This window comes from Carassius gibelio, chromosome A9 (genome assembly GCF_023724105.1).
Source record: "Carassius gibelio isolate Cgi1373 ecotype wild population from Czech Republic chromosome A9, carGib1.2-hapl.c, whole genome shotgun sequence".
In the NCBI taxonomy this organism is placed as follows: Eukaryota; Metazoa; Chordata; class Actinopteri; order Cypriniformes; family Cyprinidae; genus Carassius; species Carassius gibelio.
In genome coordinates, this window is record NC_068379.1 from 12,098,660 (window position 1) to 12,116,828 (window position 18,169).

The window sequence follows — 18,169 nt, forward strand, 5'->3', positions numbered from 1 at the left end:
TCTGAACTCAGTGTGTGTCTGTACATGTGTATTTGGGGAATTTTCTGGCTGAGGGATAACACAATAAACCTTCTATTACTTTCTGTGTTCTAAAGACAAGGAGACAAAAGCTTTAATTAGTTCAGTCCTGCTGGAAAAAAGCTTTGATATTGAATTCTGTAGGCCAGAAGCCTCATCTTTCAAGTTGGAAATGTTTAATTAGGTTGCCTATGAAGAAGCATCATTGTTGAAGTATGTGTGTTTGTGCGTGTGTTTCAGTGCATGTTTACTATTTCGTTTAATGTTCTTGTGACTTGAACAGAATGTTTAAATACACTCAGATCAGCTTTTGATGATAACTTTCACTGTTGTTCTGTTTCATCCGATTTGACTCCTGTCCTCTGTTTGTTACGCCACACAATCTTCCAAACGCACATCAGTCTTTGTTTTCTCTTGTAATGCAGTGTCTGCTCAAGATCTCAGTCAGGCGCTGAAGTACAGCTGGTCCGCCTGCCAGGGGCATAGATTTGCTCCAAGGCTTTCTACATAATTGAACATTTTTTCCGTCTTGCTATGAAAACGCTGAGTCAGAGATTGCCGAGACTCAGAAGGACCCGTGAGAGAGGAAACAGAGCTAACTCTACTCTGTGCTCTGAATACAGAGCTTAAAAAAAGTAATTCTTCAGGGTGAGGAGGAGGGACCCCAAAACTAGCCCTTGCTTGTAAATATCTGGTCTGTCTTTGAGACCTGGAAACATTTCATGGCTTTAATGTGTTGTCAGGCTGCGGGGGAAATCTCAGAGGATGCCTAGAGAGTTCTGGGATCCAGATCAATTGGCTGCGTCAATAGAGCTTTGGAGCATATTGGAAATCTATTGCCATGTCTTGCTCTTATCCATAGCTTGCGCTTCAGGTATCAGGAGAAATCAGCAGCATATTTCACATAGAGTGAATAGAAAGTAGTGTAATTTGAAGAGAAATATCAGTTGCCAGTCTTAAAATTTTCTTAAACAATATTGAATATCTTTTATTAAGCAGCACAAGTGTTTTGATAATAATGAATAAAATAAATGTGTTTACTGTATTTTTTATTAAGTAAATGCAGTCTTGGTGAGCAAGACTTTTAAAAAAGTCTTACCAACACCAAACATTTGAACGGTGGTGTCTATTAGTCGAGACAGGAGTGTGTCACACTTAATGCATGTGAGACTAAAGAATGAAAGGTATTTTAGGTGAGGGAGAGCGCTCAGTTCCCAGATATCAAGGACTTGCTAGGAAGTTAATTGCATTTATAAAGGGCAGAAAATTAATAGAGTTTAATGTCAGAAGCAGCCAGATGGTGCATTCCTTTCATGTACGCACCCACTTATAGAAATTAATATTAATTAATTAATTAATTAATTAATATTACAGTGGGCCTCTCCTTTTCATGTTGTGCTACATGATTAGTATTACGCCACTCACATAGTTGCCAATTAAGCTGGGAATTGTTAAGAGTAATGGCATTAATGACTTTAAGAGCTGACAATCATTACTCATTTACGCCTCGTTGTCTCTAAATCTTCTTTCGCTCGATCCCCCGCGGGGAACGAAAGAGAGATGCAACTGCTGATTCAACATTTTCTGTCATAACAAATGATCACGGCAGAAACCATGCAGGAGCGCTGTTGCAATCGCAGACACTGACGTTTTTGTTGTTGTCTCGCTTGTGTTGTCTTGGCCAAAACTCAACATGAATTCATAGACGAGATATGTGGAGAGAAAGAAGAGAAAAAAGGCTGAAAAGGATGAACTTTTTTGTTGTTTATAAAATGAAAGTCAGTGAAAGACAGTGTCAGAGGTGGAAACCTCCTTAAAAGTTTGGTGACTCATGGAAAATAGCTGTGGCAACAGTGGTTTCACATTAAAAGGCATTGTGGGTAACTGGTACGGTAACTGCAGTGGCCTGAGGTGTAATGGAAGTAGTAATGAACCATTTATTCTACCCAATAGCCAGTAAGTAGTTCTCAGATGCTCAGAATTTTTTTTTCTAATTGTGGTTTTGCAATATTTCTCTTAATGTAATCACAATGTGTGCATGTGCACATTTTTAATTGACTCAGTCTGTTTCGCGTGTGTCTGGTGGTTGTGGGCACTTTTTAGAGGACATATGCTGGTGTGCATGCATGCCTGTGTGCGATCATGTGTGATTATTCTGTTATTTGATATTTAAGGAGTGTTTGCCTGTGTGTGTAAGACTTGCGTATAAATCAGCACTGGTAGAAGTCTTCTCTTCTTTAGAGAACACTAATATTGTCTTACAATGTTTTCCAGTGCACAGTAAATGCCTTTATTCTAATTTATATCTAATATTCTATTTTGTTTTTCTTTTTTTACTTTTGTTTTAGAATCTACCACCATTCCTGACACTGCCACGCCTACCCTCCCTCCTCACGAGGAGACGAATACTGCCCACAGGACACCAGGTAATCAAACAGGGCACCTTACATGAATATATTACTGTCGTGAATGAGATCAGATCTCATTACAGAGTGGAAATCAATCAATTCAATCATATCTATGTGTATTACGAAGACTCAAAACTTAACTAACATGTATTGAGAATATCAAGTATAGCATGTTGTTCTATTCAGTCGTGAGTGTTTAGATAAGCAAGCATTTCAGTATATCACACATGCGCACATACACTTTTATTTACAGTACTCTGCAGTGTAATTGCAGCATTATTTTTCCCAGAGCTCTAATAACAGATTGCCGCACCTCCATTTGTACACACTTATGTGTTGATGAGTAGAGGCTCGCAGCATGAAGACTAACATTATGCTAACTAGCATAGCAGCATGCCTTTGGATGGATGGCTGATGGAGGCCTGCTAAATGCTGAGGCACAGTGCTCCATGTAGATGAGGCTGTGCTGGAATGTGTCGGTGTCTGCATGTTAAAACAGCATCACCAGGAGCAGAACCAGTCAGTGCATATGCAGTGAGACTGAGATCCTTCACATGCAGTCAGAACACTGGAAACTGTCTGGTACAGTAAGACAGGAATCTGTGCATATCCACTGAAATGGCAATCTTTCATATGCAGTGAGGCTGTAAACTGTCACCTATAGTAAAACTGGAATCTGTCACTTACAGTGAGACAGGAATCAGTCAAGTACAGTGATACAAGAATCTGTCATATATACTGTATGGGAATCTGTTGTATACAATGCAGTAGGAATATGTTATGTGCAATGAAACTGGGATCTGTAACATACAGTGAATCAGGAATCTATTACATAAAGGCAATCTGTCACATACATCAACAAATCTGTAAAGGTACAGTTAGATGGGAATCTGTGTATGGTAAATTAGACAAATCATATGTTCATACACAGTATAATACGTATATAAAATATACAAGTGCAAAAAATATTTAGTAGGAATATGGAGGCTTCACACCAAGATATTTTTTTCAGAAAGTATAGCAATGATATAAACTGCAGTGGGTAGGTTGAATTCAGTCAGCTGTGCATTTAGACAAATGTGTCTATAGATTTCATGAGACACATACAGTGTCTGTGTTATGTGTGTGTTATGGGAGAGCCTACAGCAGAGTCTGAGGTCAAGGAAAATGAGTATAATCTGGTTTGCTCTCTTTCTCTCTCTCTAGCTCCCACCACTCTCTCGTCTCTGGGTGGTCTGTGTGACTTTGAGCATAGTATGTGTGGATGGACCCACGACCCCATGTCTGATCTGAAGTGGTCTCTGTATAGTTCCTCTAGTCCTAGCCTGGACCTGACATTGGGATCTGACAGTAAGTCCCAAATCTTAATACATTATATTACATAGCATAAAACAAAGAAACAAATATTTACACTAATCTCTTCAAATATGAACATAAACTTTGGGAATCTAGGGATAGCAGTGGGAATATAGGGAATCTTTAGAAGACAAGTGTGCTTGTCTAGTAAGAATTGTTGAGAAAATAAACTGGGACAGTGGTAGAAAGTGCTTGTGGTGACTTACTGTGAAAACACTGCACGAAAGATGCTTTCAGACCTTCCTTTGCCCTTGTCCTCTTTAGCAATACTAGCAATTACACGCACACACGCACATGTTCTTACCTATCATATTCCATCCATCCGTCTCATTACAGGTGTGTAATTAATGTGATCAGCATCTGTCACTCTCTGTCCATCCTCACTCTTCCTCTTGTGCATTCCTTCATGTCCCTGACCTTTATCAACCCCGCTTGAATTTTTTTTTTGAGTGCTTCACGGAGCACACACACACACACACACACACACACACACACAAATGTACAGTTATCCATGTATCCCCCATGAATTCTTGGAGAACTCTGCCTAGTGAGGCTGTTAAAACAATCTTTGCTGTTTTCCACATGTCAGGTTTTAAAGAGAGATCCAGGAGTCAAATGAAAAAAATCCCCTCCTGTTTTAACCATTCCCAAATTAAGAGCACCCCCAAGCCCAAGACCTTCTCTTGTGTTTCTTCCATCTCTTTTACACCAGATGTGTGACTTCACATTTCTTACCTTCTCCAAACAAACTGTGTAGAGTACATCATCTGGGGCCAAAAAGTAACCTTCTCCATTGATTGTATTCTCTATTGAAGTGTCAGAGTGTATTGTCATATGTATATATATACATAAATGTATATGTTTTTATATATAAACATATGCATATATGTATATATACATATATATATATATATATATATATCCAAATTATATATTATTAGAGTTGATGTTTTGTATAGAAGCCTGTAAAAAAATTATATTAACTAATATTGTGAGATATAAAATCACAATTAAGAGATAAAAAGTCACAATTGTATGTTAAAACTTGTTATAAGGTTTTTTTTTTTTTTTTTTTTTTTTTTTTTTGCATACTTGTGGAGTATGTTGCTGGCTTCACTTCCCAGCATCCCTGGACAAAAACTGCTCAACTCATTCACTTTATAGCACAGCTCAATTCAATAAAACTTCACATTCAGCTGTGTATAGTCTATGGCCCTTGGAGCAGCACTCCAAAGTGTTTATACCCCAGCGTTTAAACCAGGAAACAGAAAACCAGAGGTCCAGAAAGGGTTAATACACAGTCAGCCTAATTAACTCTAGATGTAGAAGGTTCCACTTAAAATCAGTAAACCCAGAAGCACCTTTCCCTGCCCTCTGGTTACTTCACAGGCACAGCAACCTAAGCTAAACAGTCTCCGAGCTATGATGAACTTTCCCTGTAAAAGGGTAATTAATTTTCTTATATGGATACCCAAGATCAAACAGAGGAAACTCTTAGGCATTAATTAAAAGCATAATCTATTTAGTCATCTCATTCAGGAGGACCAGCGATTGCCTGATCTGATCTCTGATTTCAGTGCTTTATTTTAAATATATTTGGGATGATAAATGTGTCAAAGTAGGGCGAACGTAAAGAAACGACTACGCCATTTCTCTGTACATCAGTGGAAGGTAGTAGAATAGCTGAGGCAGGGTGGGTAATGATGATAATTTTTGGTGCCATGCTGTCCAGTCAGATCACTCACAAAGTGTTTCCCAGCCTCCTCTCTGATCATCGCTTTCCGCTCTTCCGCTCTTCTCCCGTTCCTTTTTCTTCCACTTTACTGAGATGTCCACATTGGGATGTGACAGAGATTGTGTTGTAAGGACTCTTTCCTCTGGACACATTGTAAATCAATTATTTATCACTTTGCAAACATAAAGACATACCAGAATGTTCAATGCAATGTAACAGTGAGAAAGAAACAGAAAAAGGGAGATTTGAAAATTGGCTTGATCAGTGATTTCCTAATGTTCCTGGATCTACATCCTGGTTGATTAAGGGTTAAAGTTTTGGTTTAGGGTAATGGTTAGTGTTGGAGAGTTAGGAACATGCGTCTTTGACAGCAGTGTTGTTCCAGGACCAACAAAAGATGTTTAGCATCACCATTTGTCTCTTGTTTTTCTACAGATTTTGGAAATTTCCTGTATGTGGAGGCGAGTCCTAAGTCAGAGCCCCAGCGTGCGCGGCTAATGAGCCCATCCGTGGGACCCGAGCGCCGTCCCGTCTGTCTGCTCTTCTACTACCAGCTGCAGGGTGAAGGTCAGGACAGCCTCCGTGTGCTGCTTCGGGACGATGACCAGGAGGAGACGCTGCTCTGGGCGCTGAAAGGAGATCAGGGGCCCATGTGGAGGGAAGGACGCACCATCCTGCCTCAGTCTCCTAAAGAATATCAGGTATGACAGTTTATATAAAGGTAGAAAATGACTTGAGAGTAAGACAGGATGAACTGATACCAGCCGATCTGAATGTTGGTCCTTAATTCTATTTCTTTTCTCTTTAATTTGTAAGGTTGTCATCGAGGGCTTCTTCGAGCATGGCAGTCGAGGGCACATCTGGGTCGACAATATCCATATGAGCTCCAGCATCGAGCTCGAGCAGTGTACACGTAAGTATTAACATCTGGTCTTTCCTTCTTGTCTTTCTTTCACTGTCACCCGCCATATTTGTCTCCAGGGACCAAATTAGCATCTGCCAAGCACCAAATGCAAGTAAAATTTGCTTTGACAAGTAAAAAATATATCAATAAATTATAAAATTAAATGAAATAAAAAAAATGTAAACCTGGCAAAAACATAATTAAAAAAAAGTAATAATATATTTATTTATATGTTTACATTATTGTTTTTGAATAGAAATATAGAAAATATTGTTTTTGGCCACTAAAAATATTTATAGATTTTAAGAAGAAAAAAAAGTTCATACTTATTTCGAAATTTACAAAAAACTTCATTTTGTTCCTTGCATGTCACCTAATGATCCATTCTGCTTTCCATGCCCACCCTACTCTTCCTATTCACAAAAAAAATTCACATGGAAAGTGTTTTTAAAGTGCTCAGCTCGCACAAAAACTAGCTGAAAACTAGGCCGCACTCACCCTGTGGGCTCTGATCCCAATCTATGTTTCATTAGTTTCGTTTCCTTCTTCTCTTTTATTTGTAAACAGAGCTTTCCAGAGCCATGCCAGGGAATAACCAGGCAGGCCTGCTCTCGACGGTGCAGCTGTTCACAAACACAGAACAGACATTAATGTCGAACAAAACTACAAAGCCAGTCACACACAATGCTGGTGAAGGTTATTTACTGAGCAAAACATTGCTGTTCCCTCTGAGGATGCCATTACTTATTATATTTAAACTATGATCAGCAAAAGTAGGATTAGTTATGAATCAAAATTGATGTGAGGTCTCACAAACACTTTCATCCAGTTGCTCATGTACACATTTCTGCCACAGGCCCCCAGCTTTGGGACTGCTCTTATTAATAAAAGCTGTTCGATGTATATGCGCCAGCCCCGCGTAGCTGCCAAATCTGTCCCGTCTCTCTGCAGAGTTCCTTTTTAAAGCGACTGCATTCCAAACATTCTTTCTCCGGCATTCTGAGTGTGTTCACAGCACAGTTCGCCAAATGACACCCGTTCTCCTCCCTTCTTCACTTTTTATCTATTTTCTGTTTCTCCTTAACCTTTGTTTGTAATTACAAATCCCTCTACAAGACACAAGTCTTTATGATGAGCAAAAGGGTTTCTGGGGAGTTGTGTTAATCATTTTGCATATGTAGTCAAAGGGGCTGTAAGCGTTTTTTAATGAATGTCATGCAGGAAATGTTCCTACATGTCAGTTATCACTCAAATAGGAGTCTTGGGATATCAGGATGTATTCAGACTGCTGAAAGGTTGGATTTTGGAGAGTTAGTGAAATGGTTAGCATCGCTCACAGCACCTCAGAATTCATTTGGTCAAGGAATTGGAGCTTCAGAGTCATTTATTCATATGATATTAACCATACTCAGTCACATGTGTCAGAATTCTATCTGCGCCATTGTTATATATGTGGATATATTTCATTTGTGCCAGTTTCTTTAACTAAATCTTACTTTTTTTCTCTCATTTCAGAACCCTTTGCTGCATTCCCCCCTGAAATGACTGGTGAGTTTTCTAGCATATTGTCATTTCCTGTGCCAATGTTTGTGCTTCCTGCTTGTTGCCTAGCAGCTTGCATCACCTGAAGGGCTTTTGAGAATCATTGTACTTTTGGTTGAGCGTCACACCAGCAGCGCACAGAGATTCTGTAGAGACTTTTTCCAATCCCACAACAAAGTTGAAGTGAAGTGAGATTTAGCACCAGTGCAGATTATGTGTTTATTTGTGCATTTCAGTGACGTTGGTGTCTTTATATCAAATCATTGCTGTCATCATTATTGTCCTCACCGTTATTATTTATTATTATTATTATTATTGGATATTTGGAGCATGGTGTATATCCCAGCATGCATCTGCAGCCCCACATCACATGCTGTGTTATATGGTGTCGATGTCATGCCTAAACATCATCAAATGTGGCCGTGGATTCAGTTGGCATGTATGTCTACCCCTGAGATTTCATTATGATTTCTCACCAAATTCTGTAATATTAATAATAATAATTTTGTATTGCATCATAATTAAATAAATTGCTATTCAAGGTGCTTCACAGATCAAAATAGACACATCATCTGAATTTTTAGAATCTTCTGAGACAAAGTTGATACAAAACATCAATGAGAACTCTTTTAAAACTATTTCAGCCTCCTGAACTATGATATCATTCCTCTTGGGTGACATCTTACTGTTGTTCTTCATCAAATTTTAAACTATCAACTAAATATATGCATACATAAGTTTATATTCTAACAATTGTTAAAGACTGTAATGAGAACAGCAAAACTCTGATATCGACGGTACATATCAAATGTGTGAGCATAGCATTGGTGGTGTGTTTGAGCTACTGAGCTGCTATGGATGTCATGTTTATTCCCCAACAGCTGTATGATTGCAGTTAATCAGAATCAGCTGCAGTGGAATAATCCTCATACACTCCATTTTAAATGATTGTGGAGCACACAAGCCCACTAATAACATATTTCTTTTAACTGAAGTGGAAATGATTCCCAGTGTAAGTAGATTCATTTTCCTATAGTATTCAGAATTCCTAGATTGCATGCGTTCTTATGTATAAATGAGAGAAAGAAGAAATGGAGGGAATAGAAAGAGTGATTGGTGGAGGTATGTGTGTGTGTACACACATGTGTGATGGGTGAGCAGGTTTCCTGCACTGCTGGGTTGAGTTCATGGAAGACTTTGGCTTGAGGCAGATGAAGCTGGCACAGATCCATGCATGCAAGAAAACAGAACTTTCCCTCAGAAAGAAAAACTACTGAGCACACACACACACATAAACTCACACAAACACACAGTCGCCAGTTTACTGCATTACAAAAGAATGACATAAGCCGTATCTTATGACACTATATGCTTTTATGAACTTTGCATTTGGTTGCATATGAAATTAGGCGCAGATTCCACATAGAATTAGCACAACCTATCTGAGATGTATTATCTGTTCACAAACAATAAAACATGTCTTCACTCTAAAATCAGTTGGAACAGTTATCAAGCACCCGCGAACAGGCGACGTGCATGTGCATTTGCGTGTCTGTGTTTGTTTTGTTTGTATGCAGCACCAAATCAGAGCAAAATCATTCACGTACAATCCAAGATGGCTTGAAGCTATGCAGTATGCATGCCTCTCTACCCCAAGCCAACTCTTCTGTGTCTCTCCACCAGGGGGAGCCTCACCTGGCTGGAGCGACCCCACTGTTGACACCACAGTGTCCCTGCAGCCCATGCCCACCTACTGGTATTACCTAATAGCCGGAGGTGGTGCCATTTTCCTCCTGGGCTGCGTCACGTTGGTCATGGTGCTGTGCTGCCATCGCTACCACCTGGCGACCAAGAAGAGTCAGCACTCTGTGTCCTACCAGAGCACGTTCACGGGACAGTACACAGGCAGCGGCCCCAGGGGTCTCTCCGGACCTGGGGTGGAGCCGATGCTAACGATTAGGTTAGAAAAGCAAGAACCCTGCTCCCAGTGTTGAGATGACACCAATGAACAACTTACTTCCGCTGTTTCAAGAGGACATCTAGGTAGTGTCCTTTAAAGTCTAGGATAAGGTAAAGAAGATGTAGACAAGTGCAAGCACCAGAGTTGACGAGTTTTCTGTGACTCTTATGTGGAGCTCCAGTGCAGTGAAGGAGAAGATCTGCTGTGCCGAATGCACATCCTGCCAAAATCCTGACTGGCAGGGACCCCTTTTCCCCTTCTGTCTCTCTCTCTCTATCTCTCTCTCTGTGTGGACGGGAACCTTACTGTGAAAAGCTCTAATCTCCTGTTCATGACCAATCCTATTGTACAGTCAAGAGAACTCAGCAGCATTGCCAAACTCTGAGGAGAGCCTGCAAACAGCGGCGGGAGGAAGGCATTGGTGCAAAAAAGAAAAACCAGGAAACTTTTCCTTGCATGTGAGCCGCATCTCGTGCACATAGGAACGCTTTGAGGCTTGAGGAGTTTGACAAGAAGTTTAAAAGAGACAAAAGCATGAACGTTGGACACTCTAGCACACATGTTCTTGCTAGAGAATCTGTCTCTTCACAGGATGTGCGTGGAAGGGTTAGGTACCATGGAATGTACTGAATTGTTAAAATCTTGGTACCTCTATAAAGTTATGAGGTCTGGTCCTTTTATTTTTCTTTAAGAGCTTGAGCAGAGCAATGGATTCGGTCCGTTCCAGTGATCTGTTTGGTCTCCTTTGACTATTGAATGAAGCTTCTTAAAAGCATTTTGAAGGCTTTTTTTTTTTTTTTTTTCTCTGAGAGTTCATTTTGAGTATCTGTCAATATGTGTCTATATATAAACTCTTCTTTTCTGAAAGTCACTGGGGCTTTGGCACTCACAGTATGTCTGAAGTGATACAGAATGTTTTTTTGCCTATATGCAAAGGTCACATGACCCCGCCTTAGGTCGCTTCATTGGCATTGGGCTAGTTCAAGCCGATCACTGTTCTTATTTATTATTTAATCCTTTCGTATTCACACTCAGCCGAAGTGAACCGAAGTGCACATGCAGCTTACTGATGCGCTGACTTTATTTTTATAGCTAATGCTAAAGCAGTGTGTATTTGTGTGTTGTTTCCCCAGAGATTTTGATTAAACATAGTCTTGTAAAAGAGCAGAAGCGGAGAGCTTTGTAAATCTGCCAAATGTCAGACGGTGCAAGAGCGCTTCGCTAGCTGATTTTGCTTCAGGGAGCCAGTTGGCACATTAGCATGGTAGTTGGAGCCCATTTCCAAGTCCACCTTCTATAGTGTCACTCAGTACACCTGCTGATGTCTTACTGAATTACTAACCAACCTCTTATCTGTATTTTTTTGGGAAGCTTTCTGCAAATCTATCAGTCGAATTAGCAGACAGTGAAAAATATAAACAGCATTTTGTTTTATTAGCATTATTTGCATATGACAATCTTGTTGCAGATTTGTGTTTATTTATCATTTAACATATCAAAACATATTATATATATATGCAGGAGAAAGTTTTAAAATGCACTTCTGAATCATTTTCTCTGTATCATTTTGCGAGTATTTGCTTAATCTCTTTCGTGTGCCATTTGAAACGTAGCAGTATACCTCTGAAAAGAATACCATGCTATGGTCTGCGATGTTTTGTCCAAGTACATAGTGTTCAGTGTTCTCTTCTGTGCTAAACAAACACAAAAAATAGGCACCATCAGAGCTCAGGGTGGAAATTACCCCAACAAAACATTTTCCTCTGTACACATAAAGAATCTGAGGCTTCATCCATTGCTAAAAGCATCTGGCAGGCGGGCACGTCAGATTTTGGCTTCATCTGAAGCAACTGGGATGAAAGGAGAAAGTAAATCCTGATATCTTGTTATGCCCTGCATCTGGCAATAGGTGAAAATAATCCCTCATCACGGACGGGCTGGCTCTTTTTCACTCGTTTATCTGTTCTTCGCGAAAGAATGTGTGGGGAGATGGAAGGCGAGATCAAAGAAAACCCGGTTCTAAATAAAGACCTCCTCTGCAAAATCCAGGGTCTGAAGGGGTTTGTTTAAAACACAAAAGCACATGAAAGATCCTCGTAGACAGCATGAGAGACCACCTGACCTGGCAGACCCATTGTAGAGCATTGTCTCCTCTTTACCGACATAATCCTCTATAGAGTAAAGTGTATTCTGGGGAGATGGGACACATGGCAGCTTTCATGCTAGACATAAATTCAGCTCAATTTTGAGTCATGTCTTCTCTGTTGCACTGCCATATTTTGCAATGTCTTGCTTTTTTAAGGCAGAATTTGTGATATGCAACACATTTCTATGAGTTTCTGTGCCCCCCAGTTGAATGTATATTAACACCAGTGTCAGATTTGCCTGTCTTGTCTTGTCTTGAGCAATTATATCATTTAACTTCTTGCTTTTGACATTTGTTTTGAGCAAGGTGCATTTTTCTGAAAAGTCCTGGTTGTTCATATGCCTGTATGATTAGTGTATGAATTTATATCATGCTTTTAAACAGTCGTGATCCTGTATTTCTTTTTTTCTTTTTTCTTTTTTTGTCTATATTAATTAATTTAATTTCATTCTCAGTTTTTCTCTTTACTATTTAATCTGAGTTGCTTATAAATGACTTCAGTTGATCATGAAATGTTTTTAAATCTACTGCGGCTGAGACTTCGTTTGAATTTTCATTAGGTAATGGACCAGATTACATTTTATTAAACCCATTGTATGCATTCTTGCTGGGAGGTTTTTTTTGTTGTTGTTGTTGTTGTTGTTGTTTTTATCTGTCTTTGCTGTGTCTCAAAATATATTAATGAGCAAAAGCCCTCAAAAGGGGCCCCATATGATGCCAAGAGTCTGTCTCTGATAGTACCTGCACAAAACAGCATATGCTTTCACCCCTCCTCAGAGACAGAGACCGGAAAAGGCAGTAGACGTCTGAAGTGTCTGTCTGGAGAAACTGAATTTGAATGTGCAAAAAACTCCAGGTTGTAAGATGTATATGTTTTGCATAAAAAAGTGAAATATTCCATCTAGAGAATTTGAACTTGATTAAAACAGTTTGTCTATTGAGTTATTTAATCATGTTTACTGAACATGGCTTTTGGATGTTCATTATGTCGACATTATGCTTAATTTGCATCAGTTAGATACAAGTTCTGATGGGTTTGTGGTTGTGTGCACTTTTTTGTCCCTTGCCATCTATATAAGCTTTTTCGTTTCTCTTTACAACAGCATTTCAGCCTGTTCAGATACATACAGTATGGGGTATATTTTAGCTTGTTGAATTTTGTGGTCTTGGAAATGTTGTATGGAATGTTACAATAAAATGATATTTTTCTACAAACTGCAGCCAAAGTGGTTTGTACCCTTTTTGTGGCTATTTAATGATGAATAAAATATGCCTCCATAGCTCCAGTTGTTTGTAACCAAGTCTGTGTGATCACCACTGGACAGTTTTTGTTGGCCATTTTGTGCTCTCACATCATACTGGTGTTTTTGGCTCCTTGAAAAATAATGTTCTTTAGTTTGAATATACCAAAGAGCTTTATTTGTATACTCATTTTGACACTGAGTTTCATTTGGATTGTGTTTGTCTCCCAAACAGAACGAAGACCCGAAGTCCTTGGAAATAATCGTTTATTCAATGGCAGAGAGCATATTGGTCAAGGTAAATCTATTCATCAACCTACATGCATGCATTGACTGGTGTATTTTAATAATAAACACAAAGGGGGACTGAAACAGAAAGTACACAAGCACACAAATGTGGACATGAATGCCTAGCCAATACATTATAAGCGCACAGTCCCTTTATTATTCGGCCAGGAACAAATTTCATTACTCAGGCGATAGAGTTACCTTCAGATATCTGTGCCATAACAGAATGTAATATTATTCATGTAGTGGGACATATACAAGAATACAGCGCACTCAGCAAGATTCACTTCAAACTTTCTAGAAAGCAATTGCTTTGCCATGATAGCAGCTGATTGAAAAGAGAAAACTGACTACAATAATACTATACCACCTACTATTGCATCAATCATTCTGACTTTTGAAACAACAGTGCAATACATGTTTTATTTATCAGTATTTTATACAGACATTCGTTTTGTTTTCAGTGTACTTGCATTCAATAACTATGCAATAACTGAAAAACATTCTATTAGAGCACAATATAAAATGGATTGTTTTGTCTCTCCTGTTTCCAGGGTTCCCGTTCCCTGCCTGGACCACACCCAACCCCCCACAGGAACCTCCAGTGACGCGGATTTCAGAGAAAGACAACGCCTGGCTGTACACCCTTGATCCCATCCTGGTCACCATCATCGTCATGAGCTCCCTGGGCGTTCTGTTGGGAGCGGTTTGCGCCGGGCTTCTTCTCTACTGCACATGCTCCTACAATGGCCTATCATCTCGCAGCACCACCACACTGGAGAACTACAACTTCGAGCTGTACGATGGCATCAAGCACAAGGTGAAGATCAACCAGCAGCGCTGCTGCTCCGAGGCCTGACGGCAGCCAATCAGGAGAGGTGCTCTTTCCGCTCGTGAACTGGGTGCTGGCCTGATCCAAAACTGTGAATGGACTCCATGTCGCTAATATAGGGCTGATCTCTGACTGGGATTGTTACAGGATCACTGGGAGCATAGAGGCTTCCTGCTGACAGCTCAATGGGAGTGAATAGTGATCAACACATATCAACCTAATGACTCTCCCCCCTTCAAAAAAGAAAATAACTTCAAACAAATGTATATTGCTATAGATTTGTAAAGAAAATGCAATCTAATAATGCTTGATGGAAGTTAGAGAGAGGCACTAGAAGACAGACTGCTTGTGAAATTTCGGCCTCCATTGTGTGAAAGCTGTGGCCTAGAATATTGTGGACATTTGCTTTAGTTTAGACTTGTGTCTCTTTGCTGACCCACTTAAGTTCCCATTCCCATCTTTGCCACTTTTCACAATCGTTTTGAACCGTCAATGCCTCTTATAAAGGTTTTATACTTCAGTTCAGTCATTTTGTAGCATAATGTTTTTGTTGTGGCTATTAGACAGCGGAAAAGAAAACATGCTGTATTACATTCTGAAAAATCCTTTTAGATTAAAGTATTATGATTTTTTTTTTTTTGTTTTTTTACTGTTTGATTTCCAAGCATAGCGTTGAAGACTCTGTGCGGACAGTTCAAACTAATTCATCGCAACCTATGGATTGCTAAGGATTCAGAGCCACTAAGCTAAAGAGTGTTGAGAGAGTGGAAAGAGAGAGAGCATCTTCAGTTCTCTCCTCCTCTCTTTACTCTATTCCTGAAGTAACAAAGACTCGAGCTGGCAGAGCGACTATGGTGAAGGAACTGAAGAATCCCCAAGCCACTTTCATGTACAAACAATCGAGCCTTAAGCAAACTGTTTTGGAGGAGAGCCATTTTGAAACACCAGTCCTTGGGTTTGAAGCCACTGGGGCCTCGGAGGGGTCAGGCCTTGAGCTTGCTTTCTTTCATTTCACCTGTCTGTTTACTTCATGGTTTATTTTGGGCTGCTGAAAATGAAGGCTGACAAGACCAGGTTTGGTGCAAGACTGAGAAAAGGGTGAGAATTTCACAGAACGTTTCACCTCAAGGTGAAGAGAGTGAGAGAACGAGTGCACACATGGGGGAAGTGTGTGTAAATGTCTTTATTGTACCTCAGACTGGCCTCTCGGTCCCCAGAGCCACACTGCGAGTTCTGTTGACTTGTGGGTAAGCGAGGGGGGTGGAGGGGCTCGTCTTCTTAAGGAGTGCGGAAAGCAGCCGGAGACCGGGATTGTTCAGTTGTTGGGAGACAGAGTGATGAAGAGGGAGAGATTGTGTGTATTCAGTTCAGTTTTCATTGGACTCTGTTGACTCTTTTCCAAGTGCCTTGGAGCTCTGGCCTGTTTTGGCTTTGCTGCAGAGCTGTGATAGTATTACCTCGACTGTCTGGGACAGGAGGCCAACACCAAAAGACATGGAGATCCCGGCACTGGTCAGAACATTCAAAAATTGTTATTTGTAGACTTTGTACAGGAAAAAAAATGCTTTTTTATTGTTATTATTATTATTATTTAATAAAGTATGATTAACGATACTTATGACTGCTGTGAATTTTTAGATATATATAGTGAAAAGTGACAAAAAAAGTGACGTGAGATTCAGCCAAGTATGGTGACCCATACTCAGAATTTGTGCTCTGCATTTAACCCATCCGAAATGCACACACACAGAGCAGTGAACACACACACACACACACCCTGAGCAGTGGGCAGCCATTTATGCTGCGGCGCCCGGGGAGCAGTTGGGGGTTCGATGCCTTGCTCAAGGGCACCTAAGTCGTGGTATTGAAAGTGGAGAGAGAACAGACGATCCATTGAAATCAGTTTGCAATCTTAATTCAGTGTCACAACCTCCAAGGGATTGAGACGAGAGGTGAGCACCACTGTCTCCAAAACACTGTTAGCTTCAGACTAGACCCCACACGATCCAACCAAACACGTAAACTCCATACATGGACAGAATCTCAGAAGTAAAATGTATCATTGAATATATCACATGATCTTGTATTTCACTTTAAACATTAACATAGCAAATAACTAACACAGAGAAACAGCATCACACCACATGAATAAGATATTCAGCTTTGCATACATTCAAAACTCTCATTGTAGAGTGGCTCGCTGGGCATCACGGCGTAGCAGTGGTCTCTGTCTCCGTCTAAACCCAGATCCCTGCAGATACAAGGGCACATTTGTTTGTTTCCTGTTTGAAGTTGACTTGACTAATGGTCCATGTGCATAATTATTTTGTTCTGAATCCTGACAGCCCCGACCAAGTAATATCATGAAGTGTCAGCTATGTGGCTTATTCAGGAATGTGCCGTCATGTGGATGCCTGCTATCGTTCCTCATTAACAGCGACGCCACGTCTGAGAAATGCAATTCACCAACAATTAAGAAGGAGAGAGGGGAACAGAATGGAAAATTTGTCAGTGATCATGGCTGAAGTCTTGCTGACTCTGTCTTGTGGTTTCTCTGATAATAGTTGAGAAGGCCTTGAATCGGACTCCCAAGAGCTAGTGTTACTGGGTGGGATTGCTTCCCTCTGCTATTTTATGTGTCTTTCTAGAAAGAAAAGTTGTCTTGGGCCGACACTCTCACATTGGGCTCTGTTTAAACAACCTTGCTAAGGTCAATGAAATACGTAAAAAATATATATATTATAATATATAATAATTGTTCAACAAAACTGCAAAAGACAAAATAAATGATCTGATTCGTAGATGCTCTATAGGCACTGCAGGCAACATTTCACATTAATTAAAAAAACCCTTCTGGGTTGTGTTGTGTATAACTATGATTTATTTTTTTCTTTTATTTTTTTATGATTTTGCTGATCTTTTTCTTTTTTGCTATATTCAAAACTCTTGTTAATGTCTTGTTCCTGTCCCTTGAATTCCATGTAATGTTAAGGATCAATATACTCTCAAGAAGACTAAACATTTTTGCTCTCATAAAAGCTTCTTATCTTTCATAATAGGTACAAGCATTGCATAGCTTTCTTGCCAAAAGCCAAAAGTAAAGTTCCAGACTGAAGCTCTCACGGGTTGCACAGAAGCTGCTGATGGGAATAAATGTTTTACTACAGGCAGAGCGGAGATGTGTAGAGAGCTGTCAGGAGCATTTGAATCAGATCAAACATCCTCCCAGTAGCAGATGGCTGGAGATGGCCTGAGCTGAAAGTGACAAGAGACCTGCAAAGGAGACACTTGCTCTGTCTCTCTGTGTGTGTGTGTGTGTGTGTGTGTGTGTGTGTGTATGAAAATGATTGACTCCCATCTGCGAAACTGTGTAAATGTCAGGTCTCATATTACTACATTGTCTCTTTCGTTCCACATAATATGTTATGATCAAATCAATATTTAATGACAGTTTTGAAGTGACTTTGATAAATTGCATCAAAGTGGGATAGTGAGTCATCAGCCAATCATTAACACAAGCCACATTTTGTGTTGGGGTTTATTTAGTGATATTGATGAATGAATGTAAATTATTTCTTTATATACTATACGTAGACCATTTCATTGTACGCACGCACCTTGCCCAAAGTTAACTTCCAGCGTGTTTGTTTATTCCTCTGGCTTGTGGCTAATAATTTGTCACCGACTAAAAAAAAAGCAGTTAAAGGGGGGGTGTTTTTTACACTGTTAAAGAGTTGGA

At 39.9% G+C, this 18,169-nt stretch overlaps 1 protein-coding gene across 2 annotated transcripts in view; it reads left to right on the forward strand.

The window, feature by feature from the left end:
- Positions 1-16,044, forward strand: part of LOC128019635 (neuropilin-2) — a 66,367-nt gene extending 50,323 nt beyond the window's left edge. Inside the window, exons 11-17 of one of the 2 annotated variants that reach the window (XM_052605718.1) lie at positions 2,367-2,444; positions 3,633-3,776; positions 5,953-6,218; positions 6,334-6,430; positions 7,937-7,969; positions 13,546-13,608; positions 14,153-16,044. In XM_052605718.1, the coding sequence (XP_052461678.1) occupies positions 2,367-2,444; positions 3,633-3,776; positions 5,953-6,218; positions 6,334-6,430; positions 7,937-7,969; positions 13,546-13,608; positions 14,153-14,457 (986 nt within the window). In that variant the 3' untranslated portion in view covers positions 14,458-16,044. The other variant, XM_052605719.1, reaches the window with a different exon arrangement.
- The last annotated feature ends 2,125 nt before the right edge of the window (positions 16,045-18,169 follow it).